This window comes from Mustela putorius, unplaced genomic scaffold (genome assembly GCF_011764305.1).
Source record: "Mustela putorius furo isolate JIRA1106 unplaced genomic scaffold, ASM1176430v1.1 tig00003846_pilon_pilon_pilon, whole genome shotgun sequence".
Taxonomy (NCBI): domain Eukaryota; kingdom Metazoa; phylum Chordata; class Mammalia; order Carnivora; family Mustelidae; genus Mustela; species Mustela putorius.
This window is the reverse complement of record NW_025421999.1, coordinates 12,754,383-12,769,095: the sequence shown is the minus strand read 5'-3', so window position 1 is coordinate 12,769,095 and position 14,713 is coordinate 12,754,383. Positions and strand designations below refer to the sequence as shown.

Sequence of the window (14,713 nt, the reverse complement as noted above, 5' to 3'; positions counted from 1 at the left end):
AGAGATCACAAGCAGGCAGAGAGGCAGGCAGAGAGAGAGGAGGAAGCAGGCTCCCCGCCGAGCAGAGAGCCCGATGCGGGGCTCGATCCCAGGACTCTGAGATCATGACCTGAGCCGAAGGCAGCGGCTTAACCCACTGAGCCACCCAGGCGCCCAAGCAAAGTTTGTTTCTTATTCACGATGTTCCTCTTTTGATTTTGCATCTTTACTCTCCTGGATTCCTAAGAGAATTGCATCCGCCTCGAGTATAGTTGTATCTGTGGTCGCTCCCAGGAACCTAGATGTAAGTTCAAGATCTAACAGCCGCAGCCGGACTCTGGTTCCCTTCTGGTATTTCCTAAATAGTAAGAAAAACAGTTCCATGAATTCTGCATATTATAACACCAACAACTAGTTTAAAGTAAAACTCAAATTCTATTTTTAATGTGGCAGCTCAAAATAAAGATGTTAATACACCTTTTTGGGAAAAAATCTTTATACCAGTATTTCAGAAATAGTTGTTTTTGACGGAAAAGTGATTTAGATACATCAGAATTTTTATCTTAAGGTGACTTTTAAAGATTTTATAAGCAAAATAAAACCATAGCCCAAACCAGAAGTCAAACAAGTCAGTTCTTGGGAAACTGACATTTATTTTAATATGTCACCCATTCTTTAAAATCAGAGAGTGATATCAAAGGGAAAAAAAGATTTTCAGATATATTTTTTTCTTCTAAAGAAAGAAGAATCTTCTCTTAAAGTAAAGGAAATTTTACAAAACCAAAATGGAAAAAAGTCTAAATATGGATCTTACTATTGGGGCTTGACTGCACTGTACTTAGTGTAATGACAGCTATAACATGCATTATGGCTCACTTGGTCAATAAAATCATATTTTATAATACCAAATGAAAGCTTAAACTCATTTTCCTTCTTCCTTGATCAAGTGTTTTAAGAGTGTAATACCAATGTTACGAAAAGGTGCAGGAAAATGAAAATATTGCTACTGACCGAAATCCAAAAATCTTTAAAGATCCGAAATATGCAGGCATAGCTTGTTTCACTATGCTTCCCTTTGCACTATGTGGATACTACATTTTTTACCAATTGAAGGTCTGTGGCAACTCTGTGTGGAATCAGTGTTACTGCCACCATTTTTCCAACAGCAGTTGCTCACTTTGTGTCTCTTTGTCACATTCTGGTAATTTGCACAACATTTCAAACTTTGTCACTATTATTATATTTGTTACAATGATCTGTGATCAGTGATTACAACTGGTTGAAAGCTCAGATGATGGTTAGTAGTTCTTAGCAATAAAGTATTTTTTAATAAAAGTATATGCAGTTAAACTTTGTAGGGTTTGAACTGCACAGGTTGACTTATAGGTGGATTTTTTCCCAATAAATATAGTACAGTACTGTAAATGTACTTTCTCTTCCTTATGACTTTCTCAATAACATTTTCTTTTCCTTTCTTTTTTCTTTTTCTTTCTTTTTTCCTTCTTTTTTTTTTTTTTTTTTTGAGAGACGGTGAAAGAGTAAGTGCGAGCAAGGGAAGGGGAGAGAGAGAGGAAGAGAAAGGAGCTCTTGCCCAGAATGGAGCCTGAGGTGGGGCTTGATCTCACGACTTTAAGATCATGACCTGAGCGGAAACTGACAGTGAGACACTTAACTGACTGAGCCACCCAGGTGTCCCAATAACATTTTCTTTTCTCTAGCTTACTTTATTATAAGAACATAGTATATGTAATACACATAATATACAAAATACCATGTTAATTGACTGTATTATCAGTAAGGCTTCCAGTGAACAGTAAGCTATTAGTAGTTAAGTTTTGGGGGAGTCCAAAATTATACCTGGATTTTCAACTGAATGGGGGTTAGCTCCCCTAACCAATGCATTGTTCAAGGGTGAATTGTACATTGCCTTTTTAGACACAATTTAGACACTATTATTGCAATTTAATAGGCTAACATACAGTGTAAACATAACTTTTACATGCACTGGGAAACAAAAAAATTCATCTGGCTCATGTTATTGCAATATTTGCTTCATTGTGGTGGTCTGGAACTAAGCCTGCATTATTTCTGAGATATGCTTGTGCACTTTAAGTATTCTATATTAATTTTAAAATTAAATAATTTTATATAAATGGAAAGTAAAGAAACAAAGTTCTCCCAAAAAGTCACTGGAAAAGGACTTTAGACCATACAATGAATAGTCTCCACACAATGTCTTATTAGGTATTCTGAAGGACTTTATAAATGGTCCATTAAGTAAACATGAAGATTCTTTTTTTTTTTTTTTAAGTTTTTATTTATTTATTTGACACACAGAGAAAGTACAAGCAGGGGGAGCAGCAGGCAGAGGGAGAAGCAGACTCCCCACTGAGCAAGGAGCCCGATGTGGGACTCAATCCCAGGACTGGATCATGACCTGAGCTGAAGGAAGACACTTAACTGATGCAGCCACCCAGGTGCCCCAGGATATTTGGTTTTTTAAAAACATATTTTTTCTGCCTATAGAAGTAAACATTCTTTTGTAAAACGGTGAATTGGTCATATTTTTTGTCCTCCTATATGTATATTTACATGTATGCATACATGAGTGTGTATATGACAGCACAGATCTACCTATGTGTTTAAAAAATTAAAGAGATATCCTAGAATATTAACTGAGGCATAGCTTTATATTCTTAGAACACAGCAATTATAGAACATATTCTAAATGAATTAACCACCAGGAAAATAAGGTTAGTGCATAGACAAGGTAAAGCTCAACACTATTTTCTGCATTACTTGGACTGTAACCTATGTTCTAATAGATTCTTTCATTTGTCCTCGCAGCATGACTTGTAATTCATCCAATCAGCTTTGACTCAGGTTGACCCTTCCTCCCCTCCTTTCCTGCAACATCCAGTTAGCAAGTTTTGTTCATTTCTTTAACAGATATTTCTTGAAGTTAACCCTTCAAGTCTTGCAACCCCCTGGCTGAAATTTGAGGTCTGACGTGATCTTCTCAGAGACCACGTTTCTAGCTCGCTTCTCAAGATGGGTTGCCTATCTTGGCCTAATATCCATTCCCACATACTGCTATTCTTCTGTACTTTGGCTTCTATTGCCAGGACTACCTGACCTTATCGTCTAGCCCATTGATTCTTAAGTTCTAGGTAGAACTGGATACATCAAAGGTAGCTCCCGAGCAGCTTGGAATTCTCCTTGTCAGAATGAAGACTCCGTGACTGGAATTCCCTTGGAAGAAAAAGGTTTTGCGGTTATACACTTGGATGCGAATCTGAGCCCTGAGACTTACTAGTTGGGTAACCCTGGGTAAACTGCTTGCTCTGAACCACAATTTCCTCATCTACAATGACAGCGATTCCAATCATTTTGCAGGTGAATGTTAAATGGGATAATATGTTGAAAACACTTAGCATATGACTGCAAATGTTAGTGCCCCTCACATACTTCTATTGGTTACTGTGTAAGTCTCTGATTTCTCCTTAGTCTGTACGTTCCCCCAAGATCAGGCACTGTTACTTATCTCTGTATCTTTCCAGTACTGATGCAGCAGGCACTCAAAAGTCTGACAATAAATTAATATGACACTTGCTGATAAAAGCCACCAGGTCACAGATGATCTAGCATTTCTATTTTCTTGGCTTTAGCAAGCTGTGTGGACTGGTATATTTACTTAGCCTCTCTGAAATCCGCCTGGCACTGTGCCTAGCATATAATGGTTAACAAATGTTAGGTTTCTTCTTCTACGGTTTATTGTTGGCTTATTTCTTTTTACTTACTTGTAGGAGCATTACTCATAGATTATAAACTAATCATGAGGAGTGAACCGTGACTTTTTATAAAAACAGCTGAACAAGTCACAAACACTAGGGACAAACAATTCTGGGCAATGTCATAGTAAAGAAGTTCACAGTGTAAGTGATTCTGTGTCTGTCATATTAATGATAAAAATCTCTAATTAAAATAAAAGCAGAAACACCATGAGTGCCCAGTATGCCTCGTAATTTATGGAAAGCAAAAGTTCTGTCCCCATTTTTAGATGTGGTAGCCTTTTTTCTTTTTTTAAAGATTTACTTATTTTAGAGAGAGAGAGAGAACGAGTGAGAAGGGGAGAGGGAGAGAGAATCTTGAACAGCCCACACTGAGCAGAGCCTGACAGAGGGGTCGAACTCACGACCTTGAGATCATGAACTGAGACGAAACCAAGAGTATAAAACTTAACCGACTGTGCCACCCACACACAGCAGCTTTTAATGATCTGAAAGCTTTGCCTTAATCTCTAAAAAGTATGGAAATTCTGGGAATTACGCAGTGAGATGGAAAAGGAGAAGAAAAGGAAACTGCAGGCCTTTATGTGTGTTGAAAGAAATATTATCCAAATATACACATTGTGCACTACATAAAACAAAACAAAACAAAAACCTTTTACTCTCTTCTTTCTGCTATCTAGAGTAGCGGTTTCTACTTTTATGGTACTTCATTTTTATTCTGTATTATTACAGTTATTTCCGTGTGCTAACTCCTTTATCAGACTATAAGATCCTTAAGGGCAGGGATTTCCTATTTGTCTCTCACAGCACCAGCCGTATACATGGCACATAATGTAGCCTTCGGAACAGTGGTTTCTGCACTTCCTGTACATCAGAAACACCTGCGGTATTGGTTAAAAATGCAAATGGAGGGAAACCACCCTGGGAGTGAGCTGGCAAATCTGAGGTGGACCTTAGGAGCTGAGTAAGCTTTTGGCAAGCTTCTCAGGTGATTCTGATTCAGACTCCTCTGGTCACCGCTTGAGAAAATCTGGCCTAGAATTATGTTTATTATATACAGTCAAGTGCAGGAGGACAGGACAGTGTACATAAACACAAAAGACCAGTAAAATGAAGACCTGTGACAAAACTTTATGGCTACCATTAACAAGCTTCAAGAGTAACAGATGTTTTCCATAGCGATGATAGTCTGTTAGGGTCATTTAGATAGATTGATGAAGTAAAGGAAGAAATGGAGGGAAGAAAGGAAGAAAGAGAGGAAGGAAGGAAGGAAGGAAGGAAGGAAGGAAGGAAAAAAGGAAAAAAGGGAGGGAGGGAAAGTCAAGAATGTATAATGGAGAAATGCACCTAAACAGAGTTCCTTGAACAAAGCCCACTGATGGCCTGCAGTGGGGCTGCCTCCCTGCACTCAGACTGTCTGTTTTGGAAAATCTAGGACATGGAAAGGTCAGTACACTTCTCAAACAGAAACAGAGCCATACAATTAATATGAAGTTCATCCTTGTTTTAACTTTGAAATACGTTATTAAAGAAGAAAAAAAAAAAAGAAATAACTAATGTGTTTCGAGAACTCCACTTCTTCCAATGTAATTTGAGGTGAACCTTCCAGTACTGTAGTCCTGGAGTCACTAATCACTAACATTATTTAGTCTTCTCATTTGGGTTTCCACTGTTCCACATAACAAGATTTAAAATGAATATGCCAGGGGCTCCTGGGTGGCTCAGTCAGTAAAGCATCTGCTTGTGCTCAGGTCATGATCCCAGGGTCCTGGGATCAAGCCTTGAGTCAGGCTCCCTGCTCAGTGGCAGTCTGCTTCTCCCTCCCCCTCTGCCCCTCCTCCCCACTTATGCTCGCTCTCGTACTCTCTCAAATAAAGTCTTTTAAAAAATAAACAAAAAATAAAATGAATATGCTAGTAAACTCTTTTTTCAGATTGTCTGTGCAGCCTTTAAATGGTCACTTTATTCAAAGATTTGGCCTAAGTATAAAAATCCAGAAAAGGCAATAGGGTAACTGAGAACATGGGCTCTGGAGTCAGATAACTAGACGTGCACAGAACTAGACATGTTCACAGTAACTCTGAGCTGCTTCAGCTCAGTTTCGGTGTCCTCATTTGTAAAATTGGAACCAATGTCCCAGGCTATCGTGAGCATGAACTGAATTAACACATGCCGGAGCCCTTATAAAGCTCATAACTGTTAGCTATCACCACCACTCACCATCACCACCAGCATCACCACCATCAACACACATCCAGCAAAAACTGGTCCTCCATGTTGGAGTGATGCAGAGTACAAGAGCACTTTCAGTTCCGACTGAATCAATACAAGATTCCCACAGAAGGGAAATTTGGAGGTGGGTTTTCTTCCCATATTTGCTTTGATTCAAATTTTACTTATTTTAATGGTGTAAGTATTCTTCTCTTTAAAAAGATGGTAACAAAAATGTTCTATAAAAATGAAAACCATTTCTTTTGAAATGAATGATGAATTTCCAGTGAGGATATGAGGCAAAATAGCTCTGAAAAAAAGCAAGCAAAATTCAAAGAACTACACACTGAACGGTCCACATTTCCCAGCACTGACCACAATCTAACTAAAAACAAGAAAACCATATATACTGTCAATCACAAAAGGGTCACAGTGATTTATCTACTCTCGTACTCTTTTCAGGAGGGGCTCAGGAAAATGGAGGGGCAGGAAAAGGTGTCTCATTTTACCTATCTGCTATCCCTCTTGCTTCATTAACTTTTGGTGGAGTTAATAAGACTTTTATGCAACTACTTCTGTTTTTCACATATGCCATTTCTTAGAAGAGGAAGATAGCAATTTCTATAGATTCATTATTTGTTCTTCCAAGAAGCAATCTTTAGCTTCATTTTAAATTCAGTAGTAGCCTTAACTGGTAACTTAATCAACTACCTCCTTTCATGGTTTTTCTAAACCTGAATCTGTCTCTTCTGTCTTCTTTTTATAATGGAGCTTTATTATTCTATTATCTAGTTCTTCCTCATTCCTCTGATTGTATCAATGGACTCTTCTAAAAATTGCACAGATACCCATGACAAAATTTTGCTACAATGTGGAAGGGGTTCATAGATTACCTGAAGGCCATCCATGTACCTCTAAAATTAAGCAGCCCCAGGGATGCCTGGGTGGTTCAGCCAGTTAAGTGGCTGCCTTCGGCTTGGTTCATAATCCCAGGGTTCTGGGATTGAGTCCTGCATCAGGGTCCTTGCTCAGTGGGAAGCCTGCTTCTCTCTCTGCCTCTGCCTGCCACTCTGCCTACTTGTGCTCTCTCTCTGACAAATAAATAAAATCTTTATAAAAAAATAAAATTAAGCAGCCTTGCTCTATATTTTAAGTCTGTTTATCTCTCTCAAAGGATAAGAAATGAGTTCTCATTTTATTGACACATCATGGTCCTGTGATAATTACTTCTGGTTTTGTCGTTGTTGTTTCGTTTTTTAGATTTGTTTATTTATTTATTTATTTATTTATTTGACAGAGAGATAGAGCACAAGTAGGCAGAGTGGCAGGAAGAGGAAGAAGCAGGCTCTCCCCTGGGCAGGGAGCCCAATGTGGGGCTCCATCCCAGGACCCTGGCATCATGACCTGAGCTGAAGGCAGCTGCTTAACCAACTGAGCCCCCCAGGCGCCCCAATTACTTCTGTTTTATCTCCAAAGTGCTTCTTAAGAAAACCCAGGACTAGTTACTGCACAAGCTCATGGAGCTAATGCTTAAACCCATACAAAGCCATACAGCTTTATTTTCTAATGGATATAAAAATCCATAATAAGATGGGATCACGAAGGAGACAAACTGTAAGAGACTCTCAATCTCACAAAACAAAGTGAGGGGTTGCTGTGGGGGTTTGGGGGGTAGGGATAGGGTGGTTGGGTTATGGACATTGGCGAGGGTATATGCTATGGTGAGTGCTATGAAATATGTAAGCCTGTTGATTTACAGACCTGTACGCCTGGGGCAAATAATACATTATATGTTAATTTAAAAAAGAATATTAAAAAATTCATAATAAATGTAAAGAAAAAATTTTCTTTTATTATCCTTGGTCACTTAAGTCTACCCTATTAGAAATGAGTAAGGACAGTCATTAAAGAAGAATTAGACAAACAGCAGCATTATGTCTTCAAATTAAAAATATGGAAGAAAACAGATAAATCAATTAAAAAGTACGCACAAAGAAACAGGTTTAAGATGATTATTGTATGAGGCTGGATGGACCCACTGTCTTGATGTTGGGCCCACCATAAAGCACAGGTTTTCTGAAATGTCTTGGAAATGCTTGGAGATACTTTTTGGTTGTCACAATGCTCAGGTCGACATTTAGCAGAGGGTGGGTGGAATGCAGACATTCTGTAATATACAGAACTCTCTGCACAACAGAATTGTCCTGCATCTGTGTTAGACGCTGATGTGGGTGGAAAACCTACTTGTAATTATCTAAGCCTAGAACTACATCTGCTAAAGATACCAAGTTATTTTTTTTTAAATAAAAGTTTAAGTATACACTAAATTTCCAGAAGTGTGATTGCTGTGTAAATGAACAGAAGACTTTGTTCAGAATGTTCACTGTTTCAGAAAAATCACATCACCATAAACAATACCACCATTTTATTTTTGTGTTTTGCTACATGTGGTAAGTGTATCTTCTTTATAGTTTAACCTTTGGCCTACTCTTTGCCTTGGTAGATCAGTTGCCTCTATGTCCGCCATCTAAAATACATGATTTAGGTTCTTATCTTTCAATGACATGGTCTGATAGAAACTTAACTAAAATATTCATAATACCAAACACCACAGCCCAACATGCCTTTTTGTGAAAACAGAAACACTTTAGATAAGGTTTGAGCACTTGAATTATGGCTAGTGTGAATGAGGAACTGAACTTTTAAATTATACTTAATTAATATAAATTTAATTTAAAAAGCCACATCACAGTGCAGCTCTAGACCATTTCAAATTGAGAAGCATATTTGTCCCACAACATATAAATATACATTGTGGCAGAAAGGCTAGTTTTGCAGGAAAGATAGCACTCTGAAATAATTTGTTGTAATAAATTAGATTAGCACTAAGTAGATTCAGCAATAATAAAGTCAGATACATGTTTGCCATTACTAACTCCTCAAACACTTCTTTCCTTTCTGTTATCTTTTGTATTCTTCCTCAATTCTATACGTGTGACACTGTACTAGACCCATAAGCAACTAAACTATCTTATTAGATATTTTGAGGTTATAATTAAGTTCTCCATAAAAATAGTTTCCCCCATATCCCAGGCATAAAAATAAGATATATGGAAAAAAAAAAAAAACAAGACACATGGAAGTAAAATCACTTGCCTAATGCCACAAAGTGGTATGAAAGGATTCACAGATTTATTTTCCTCTTCCTTTTCTCAAGTTCTCAATTACCTGCAACTTCTGGCAAAAACTATAAACTTAATCCCTTTAGGGGTGGTAAGAATTTACCACCACTTCATGTAAGCTTATAATGTCTTCCCTTTTACATAAAACACAGGCCACACTGTTCATCTAACTCATTATTTTGACTGTCCTCCCATTAGAAAAATGATGACTTTCAGTGGTAACAAATAACAACATTAAAAAAAAAAATCTCTGTGGCTTCATGCAATTTTGTTTTTTACTTTTTTTTTTTTTTAAATTAGGAAAAACATCCCAGATACTAGTTTTTTTCAGGAATCTTGTATTTCTGCTGTCTCGAAAGGCAAATAGGATGTCTCCAATGAGCGCACTCAAAATAAAAATAGCCTGTGTTTCTACTGCTTGGTGTGTTTCTTTCTTTTAACTTCAAGTGCCTGCCTCTGACTGATCTTGGTGAACTCCAGCCTAAATGGATTCAATCCCAGCCTTCACCATGACTGCTCTCTTCCACTATGCACTTTCTCAGACCATATGCTGAAGTAAATGAGCCTGCATGGCTGAGCTGTTTAGGAAAAGGGCAATTAAATCTGGTTTTGCATTTCTTTATTAAGGACATGGTTTAAAGACTTTCCTTTGGAGAGGTTTTTGACATTCTTTCCACAGACATTCTTTAACATCTGTCAGTGCATGCTAGTGATGGTTCTCATAGACTTAAAATAGAGAGAATCCCTGTGACTAGTTCTTTGATATAAATATATTAATAATACAAAGCTGACAAATATAAGGCTTGGATTAAACCTTAGTATCTAAAGAGAATATTGAATATTGTGAGGAATTCTGACTTTGTTAGTCAATTTAGCTGGTTTGCTATAATCGTAACTCAGAAGTTCTAAAAAGAGTTGTTTTTTTTTAAATCATTAGACATCTATGTTTTTATTTCAATGAATTAAAACAGTTTAGAACTGTTTCTGATTTTCATACAATTCTTCATTTAAGTTTTCAGACTTAAGAAGTAAATTTTTTCCTTTTCCTTTTTGAAGAGAAATGTTAAGATATTTCAACTGGTTCAATTAATACCAACTTGATTTTTTCTAATTTAAACAAATGTTCATAGTAATGTTGATCTGTATGTGAAGCCAGCAACTGGTCCATGCGCGTGCAAGTGCGTGCGTGTGTGTGTGAGAGAGAGAGACAGAACGCACAAAAGCACACATACTAGTGAGAGAGCATATGTGGAAATGTGTGTACTTTGTTCTTCAAATGAACTTTGTAAACATCACTTTCTTCATCTTTAAAAAGCATAGTGTTAGAAAAGATCTATGCAGTTCTATGATTTTGTTCTACTTTCATACAATCTTAAGTATTTGAAAACTGATAGAATGTAAAATGATTTTAAGTGCAAAACTGATTAAACTTACACAAAATGCAAGATTTTAAATAATTTTTACTAGCCACATAAAATATTATCATGGCCTTAAATAGTCTATGCAAACTACTTGGTGCATTCTGGATTTGTCTCACTTTTCCAAAATACCATCTGCCATGTTTCCCTGACCTATCTGGTCTATTGCTTCTTTCTGTCCAATCTGTCAGATGTCTTTCAAGATTTTCTCACCACTGTATTATCCACACTGTATTATCAAGCACAGCAGCTATGGTTAACAAAATAAAGGTAGGAAATGTTCATAAACTTCTACAGTTCTCCAATATTTCCAGTCATTAAAATTTAAAATGCAGCACAAATCTCAAGTTCTAATTTATTATCCCAGGTCATTAGAAGATGTAAATGGGAAACAAAATTATAACTAGAACTTCTGCTACCTTAATTATTACCAAAAGCCTTTTGAAAAAAACTAATGATTATCTCTTAAAAAACAAAACAAAAAAACTAGAGAGAGAATGCGCTTATCCACTAGGCCAAAATAAATAATGCAAATCAACTCGCAACTGGAAACCTACTGGCCATTATGGCAATGAGCAATGGATATTGTTCCTAATACCAACCTGCATTCCCTCAAGTTGCAATTGTCTTAAATAAGGATTTTTTTTTTCTGTAATTCTACTATAAATGTATGATTTTGTTTTTCCCTTTAACCAAGTTCTTTTTAACTTTTACTGTGCTAGTTAGTATTCTGTGTCACCATAAACAGAAGTTTTGTCTCATTCAAGCACTGATTCATTTTATGAAATATGAAAATGAAACATTTTAAAGTTCTAATAACTTTACTTTTTAATAATGTAGAATATACATATAATGTAATATATTACATACAGAATCAACAATGATAGTTATAATCTTTTCTCAGAGCTACAAAATAAGATGTATCAAGATTTGAGATACCTCACATATGCTGATGACTAACACTGGGATCAAACCTGGAACTAGTATTATGACTCTGAAGCAAAAAGTGGATATATTTTGGGGTATATAATTTTTAAGCAAATACACGTATGTATTGCCAGAAAAAAGTTTTGTCAGTGTAGAACAGAGGAAGGAGTATGAACTTTGTATCATTGTAGAAAGATCTAGGTTTGACTCAGTGACTGAGGAATGGACTGTTCATTTATCTGTAAAAGAAGGGTAATATCTAACACCCGGCAAAGCTGATGTGAAGCTTCATGCATCATAAGGTATGGAATGTGCCTGGCACATAATACATATTCAATAAATACTAGCCATCATGGAATTTACCATATTCATACTTATATAAAGTATTAAGAGACAACTGAAAGCATAGTAACTTCAAATATGGATTTATAGAAGTCACTAGAACACTGTTCAAATGAACAAGTCTAGTAGCAATCTTCAATGTATATAAAAGAAACAAAAGGAAAATAAAAGTCATTGAAGGCATTGAGTTTGAATTTGGAGCTGAGGGAGGGGGGGGTAATGAAATCCAGAAATTACCTTATAATTTTATAGGGACAGATTTGTTGACTCTACAGGGAATCAGAACTGGAAGGCATAAAACTGCTCATGGAAGCTTTTTATACTTTTCCCCCCTTTCTTCTTTCTTTTCCTAAAAATACTGATGCCAAGGGTCCAACCCAGACCTACTCTATCAAAATCAATGAGGTAGAGCCGAAGATTCATGCACATTTGGGAAAAAGCTCCTTAAATGGGTCTGGTCCCCTGACCTCGTTCAAAAAGCACTGGCTAATGTGTTCATAAATTAGATTCTCTGAGTCTTTGTCTCAATCAAATTCCAAATGAATCGTTCATGGTAGTTTCTGGGCCAAGCTGAATCTTGCGCAATTCGAGCTTTAATTTCCTAACAAGTGCATGCGGTACAGATATTATGTAGAAGGTCAAAATTAGAACTGCACTTTTAAAATATGAGACGAACAAAGTTGTTTTGCCATTATGAATACTGAAGAGATTAATATGTATTTTCATCTAAGCAAAGGGCTGAATCATTTTATGTTGGCTATGTAAGATTTACTGCAGTTAAGAATGTATTTTCATGACCAAAAGATTTCAAAATCACTTCCACAGTGCTTGAAAACCTAACACGAATATATACAACAAGAATAAATTTACTTCAAAAAATTATCTTATGGCAGATGTTATCTCATTACCTCAGCTCTAAAACATCTTTGATTATTTCCTCTACTGGTAGAATCTCTCTCTCCAGATTCCTAATTCTCTGCACTTTTGACTACATTAAGAAACAGAAGACTTCTAAATTCATTGTACCAACCCATTTTCAGAGTTTCCTTTTTTCTTTTTCTCTTGTTTCTCTCTCTCTAAATTAATTACTTATTAAATAAGTATTATTAAATTTTCAACAAATACCTACTCAATATCTTTATGAGGTAAGGGGATACCAACAAGAAAGAAACTATCCTGTCCCCTACCAATCCCACAGATTCAAAAACAGAGTGAAGAGCCATATTCTACCTTGGCGGGACATAGAACTACTTTAGCAGATTGGTCCTGATTTCTGCACCCTTTCAACAAGAGATGAGACTACCAGATGCCTTTTTTTGTTGTTGTTGTTTTTAAGATTTTATTTATTTATTTGACAGAGATCACAAGCTGGCAGAGAGAGAGAGAGAGAGGGAGAAGCAGACTCCCTGCTGAGCAGAGAGCCCAACACAGGGCTCCATCCCAGGACCCTGAGATCATGACCTGAGCTGAAGGCAGAGGCTCAACCCACTTGGTGCCCACCAAGGCACCCTTGGAAAGCCAAATTCTTAACAGATGGTTATTGCAGTAGCTTATGTGGGCCGGCAAGGATGAGAAAGGAGAATATTTTATAAAAGAATTGGACCCATACTTCAGATTTCATATAATTCAGAGTGTCTCAAATTTTTAAACAATCTCCAGTGTAGGCCAAGAACCAGCATCAGTGAGGAGAGAAGATGGAAGGGGGAGGTGGAGGGAGGGTAGAAGGTTCAGGGGGTGGAAGACAAAACTCCTATCACAGGCCAATACTGAAGTTAGGTTGGTTTTAAAAAGACCCTTAGACTTGGAATAGAGCTTGTGACTTGACACTGACAAGCTTTGGTTGATATCTGCCTTTTGCACCTCCAAATCTGGGCATATTTATTAAACACTCTAATTCATGCCCTTTAATTAAAAACTGGGGTCACAGAAGCTTAGAGAAGCTGGAAATCAGAAATATAAAAGAAAACTAACTAGTTTAAAGGTATTTCATGTGATACTGTAGTTTTAGATTACGTTCAAGCTCAATAAAAGTTAGCAATGTGGCTTTGCAACCCCAAAAGTTAATGGAATTTTTGGCAGAATTAGTACAAATGTGTATTTCACATAATAATCCCAATCGCCTTTCACTTCTCTGACTATATCTAGAGAATCGTCATCCACCTGGATAACACAATCATAGGGTCATTGTTATTTGGGGTCTATCCTAAAGAAGATGGTAAAATAATGCTATGTTGAATGATGAGTTAAGGGAAGGAAAGCATTTAGCAGGTTGAACAAGAGGATCTTATTACATGAGTGAAGAATCTGAAAGGCTTTAATATTAAAGAGGTCACAATATTTATTTCATGCATCTATTCTGTGTACCTCCAAAAAAGAGAAATAAGAAAAACGGGTAGAAATTATAGGATGGCCAACTTAGCACACTTCAGGTTACTATGAAGAAGAACTTCTAACAAAGTTGGCTGGAAAGAGAACTGGTAGTTTTGTATATTAATGGAGGAAATCACAGGGAATTTTTTTCCTTCTGATTTAAGAAAAGATACTGTTTCTGAGAACATTGGTATCTAGAGTGATTTTGCTCTAAATGCTAATAGAGTAAAATACTGTCAAGTCAAAAATCTTGGAATGGAATTCTGCAAAAAAAGAAATTTGATTATCTCTGAACCAAAATCAAAGCACCTATTATAATTACAATTAAAATAAAAGCTTTTTTGTTTGCTTTTTGCTTTTATTTGATAGGAGGCTACGGTTATTTCTTTGGGGCTAGATAATGAAATTATTTTAAAGTTCTTACTACCCAGAAAACAACATTGAAAACAGACTAAAATTTGTAAGAAGTGTTACGTTAGCATTTTGACTAATA

The 14,713-nt window shown here is 36.5% G+C and overlaps 1 protein-coding gene across 2 annotated transcripts in view; it reads right to left on the bottom strand.

Moving 5' to 3' along the window:
- LOC101690827 (28S ribosomal protein S28, mitochondrial) overlaps positions 1–14,713 on the bottom strand; it is a 111,267-nt gene that overhangs the window by 181 nt on the left and 96,373 nt on the right. The window contains exon 4 of one of the 2 annotated variants that reach the window (XM_045063179.1): positions 174–337. In XM_045063179.1, the coding sequence (XP_044919114.1) occupies positions 174–337 (164 nt within the window). Of the gene's footprint in view, positions 1–57; positions 338–14,713 lie in introns of those variants that run through there. The other variant, XM_004774233.3, reaches the window with a different exon arrangement.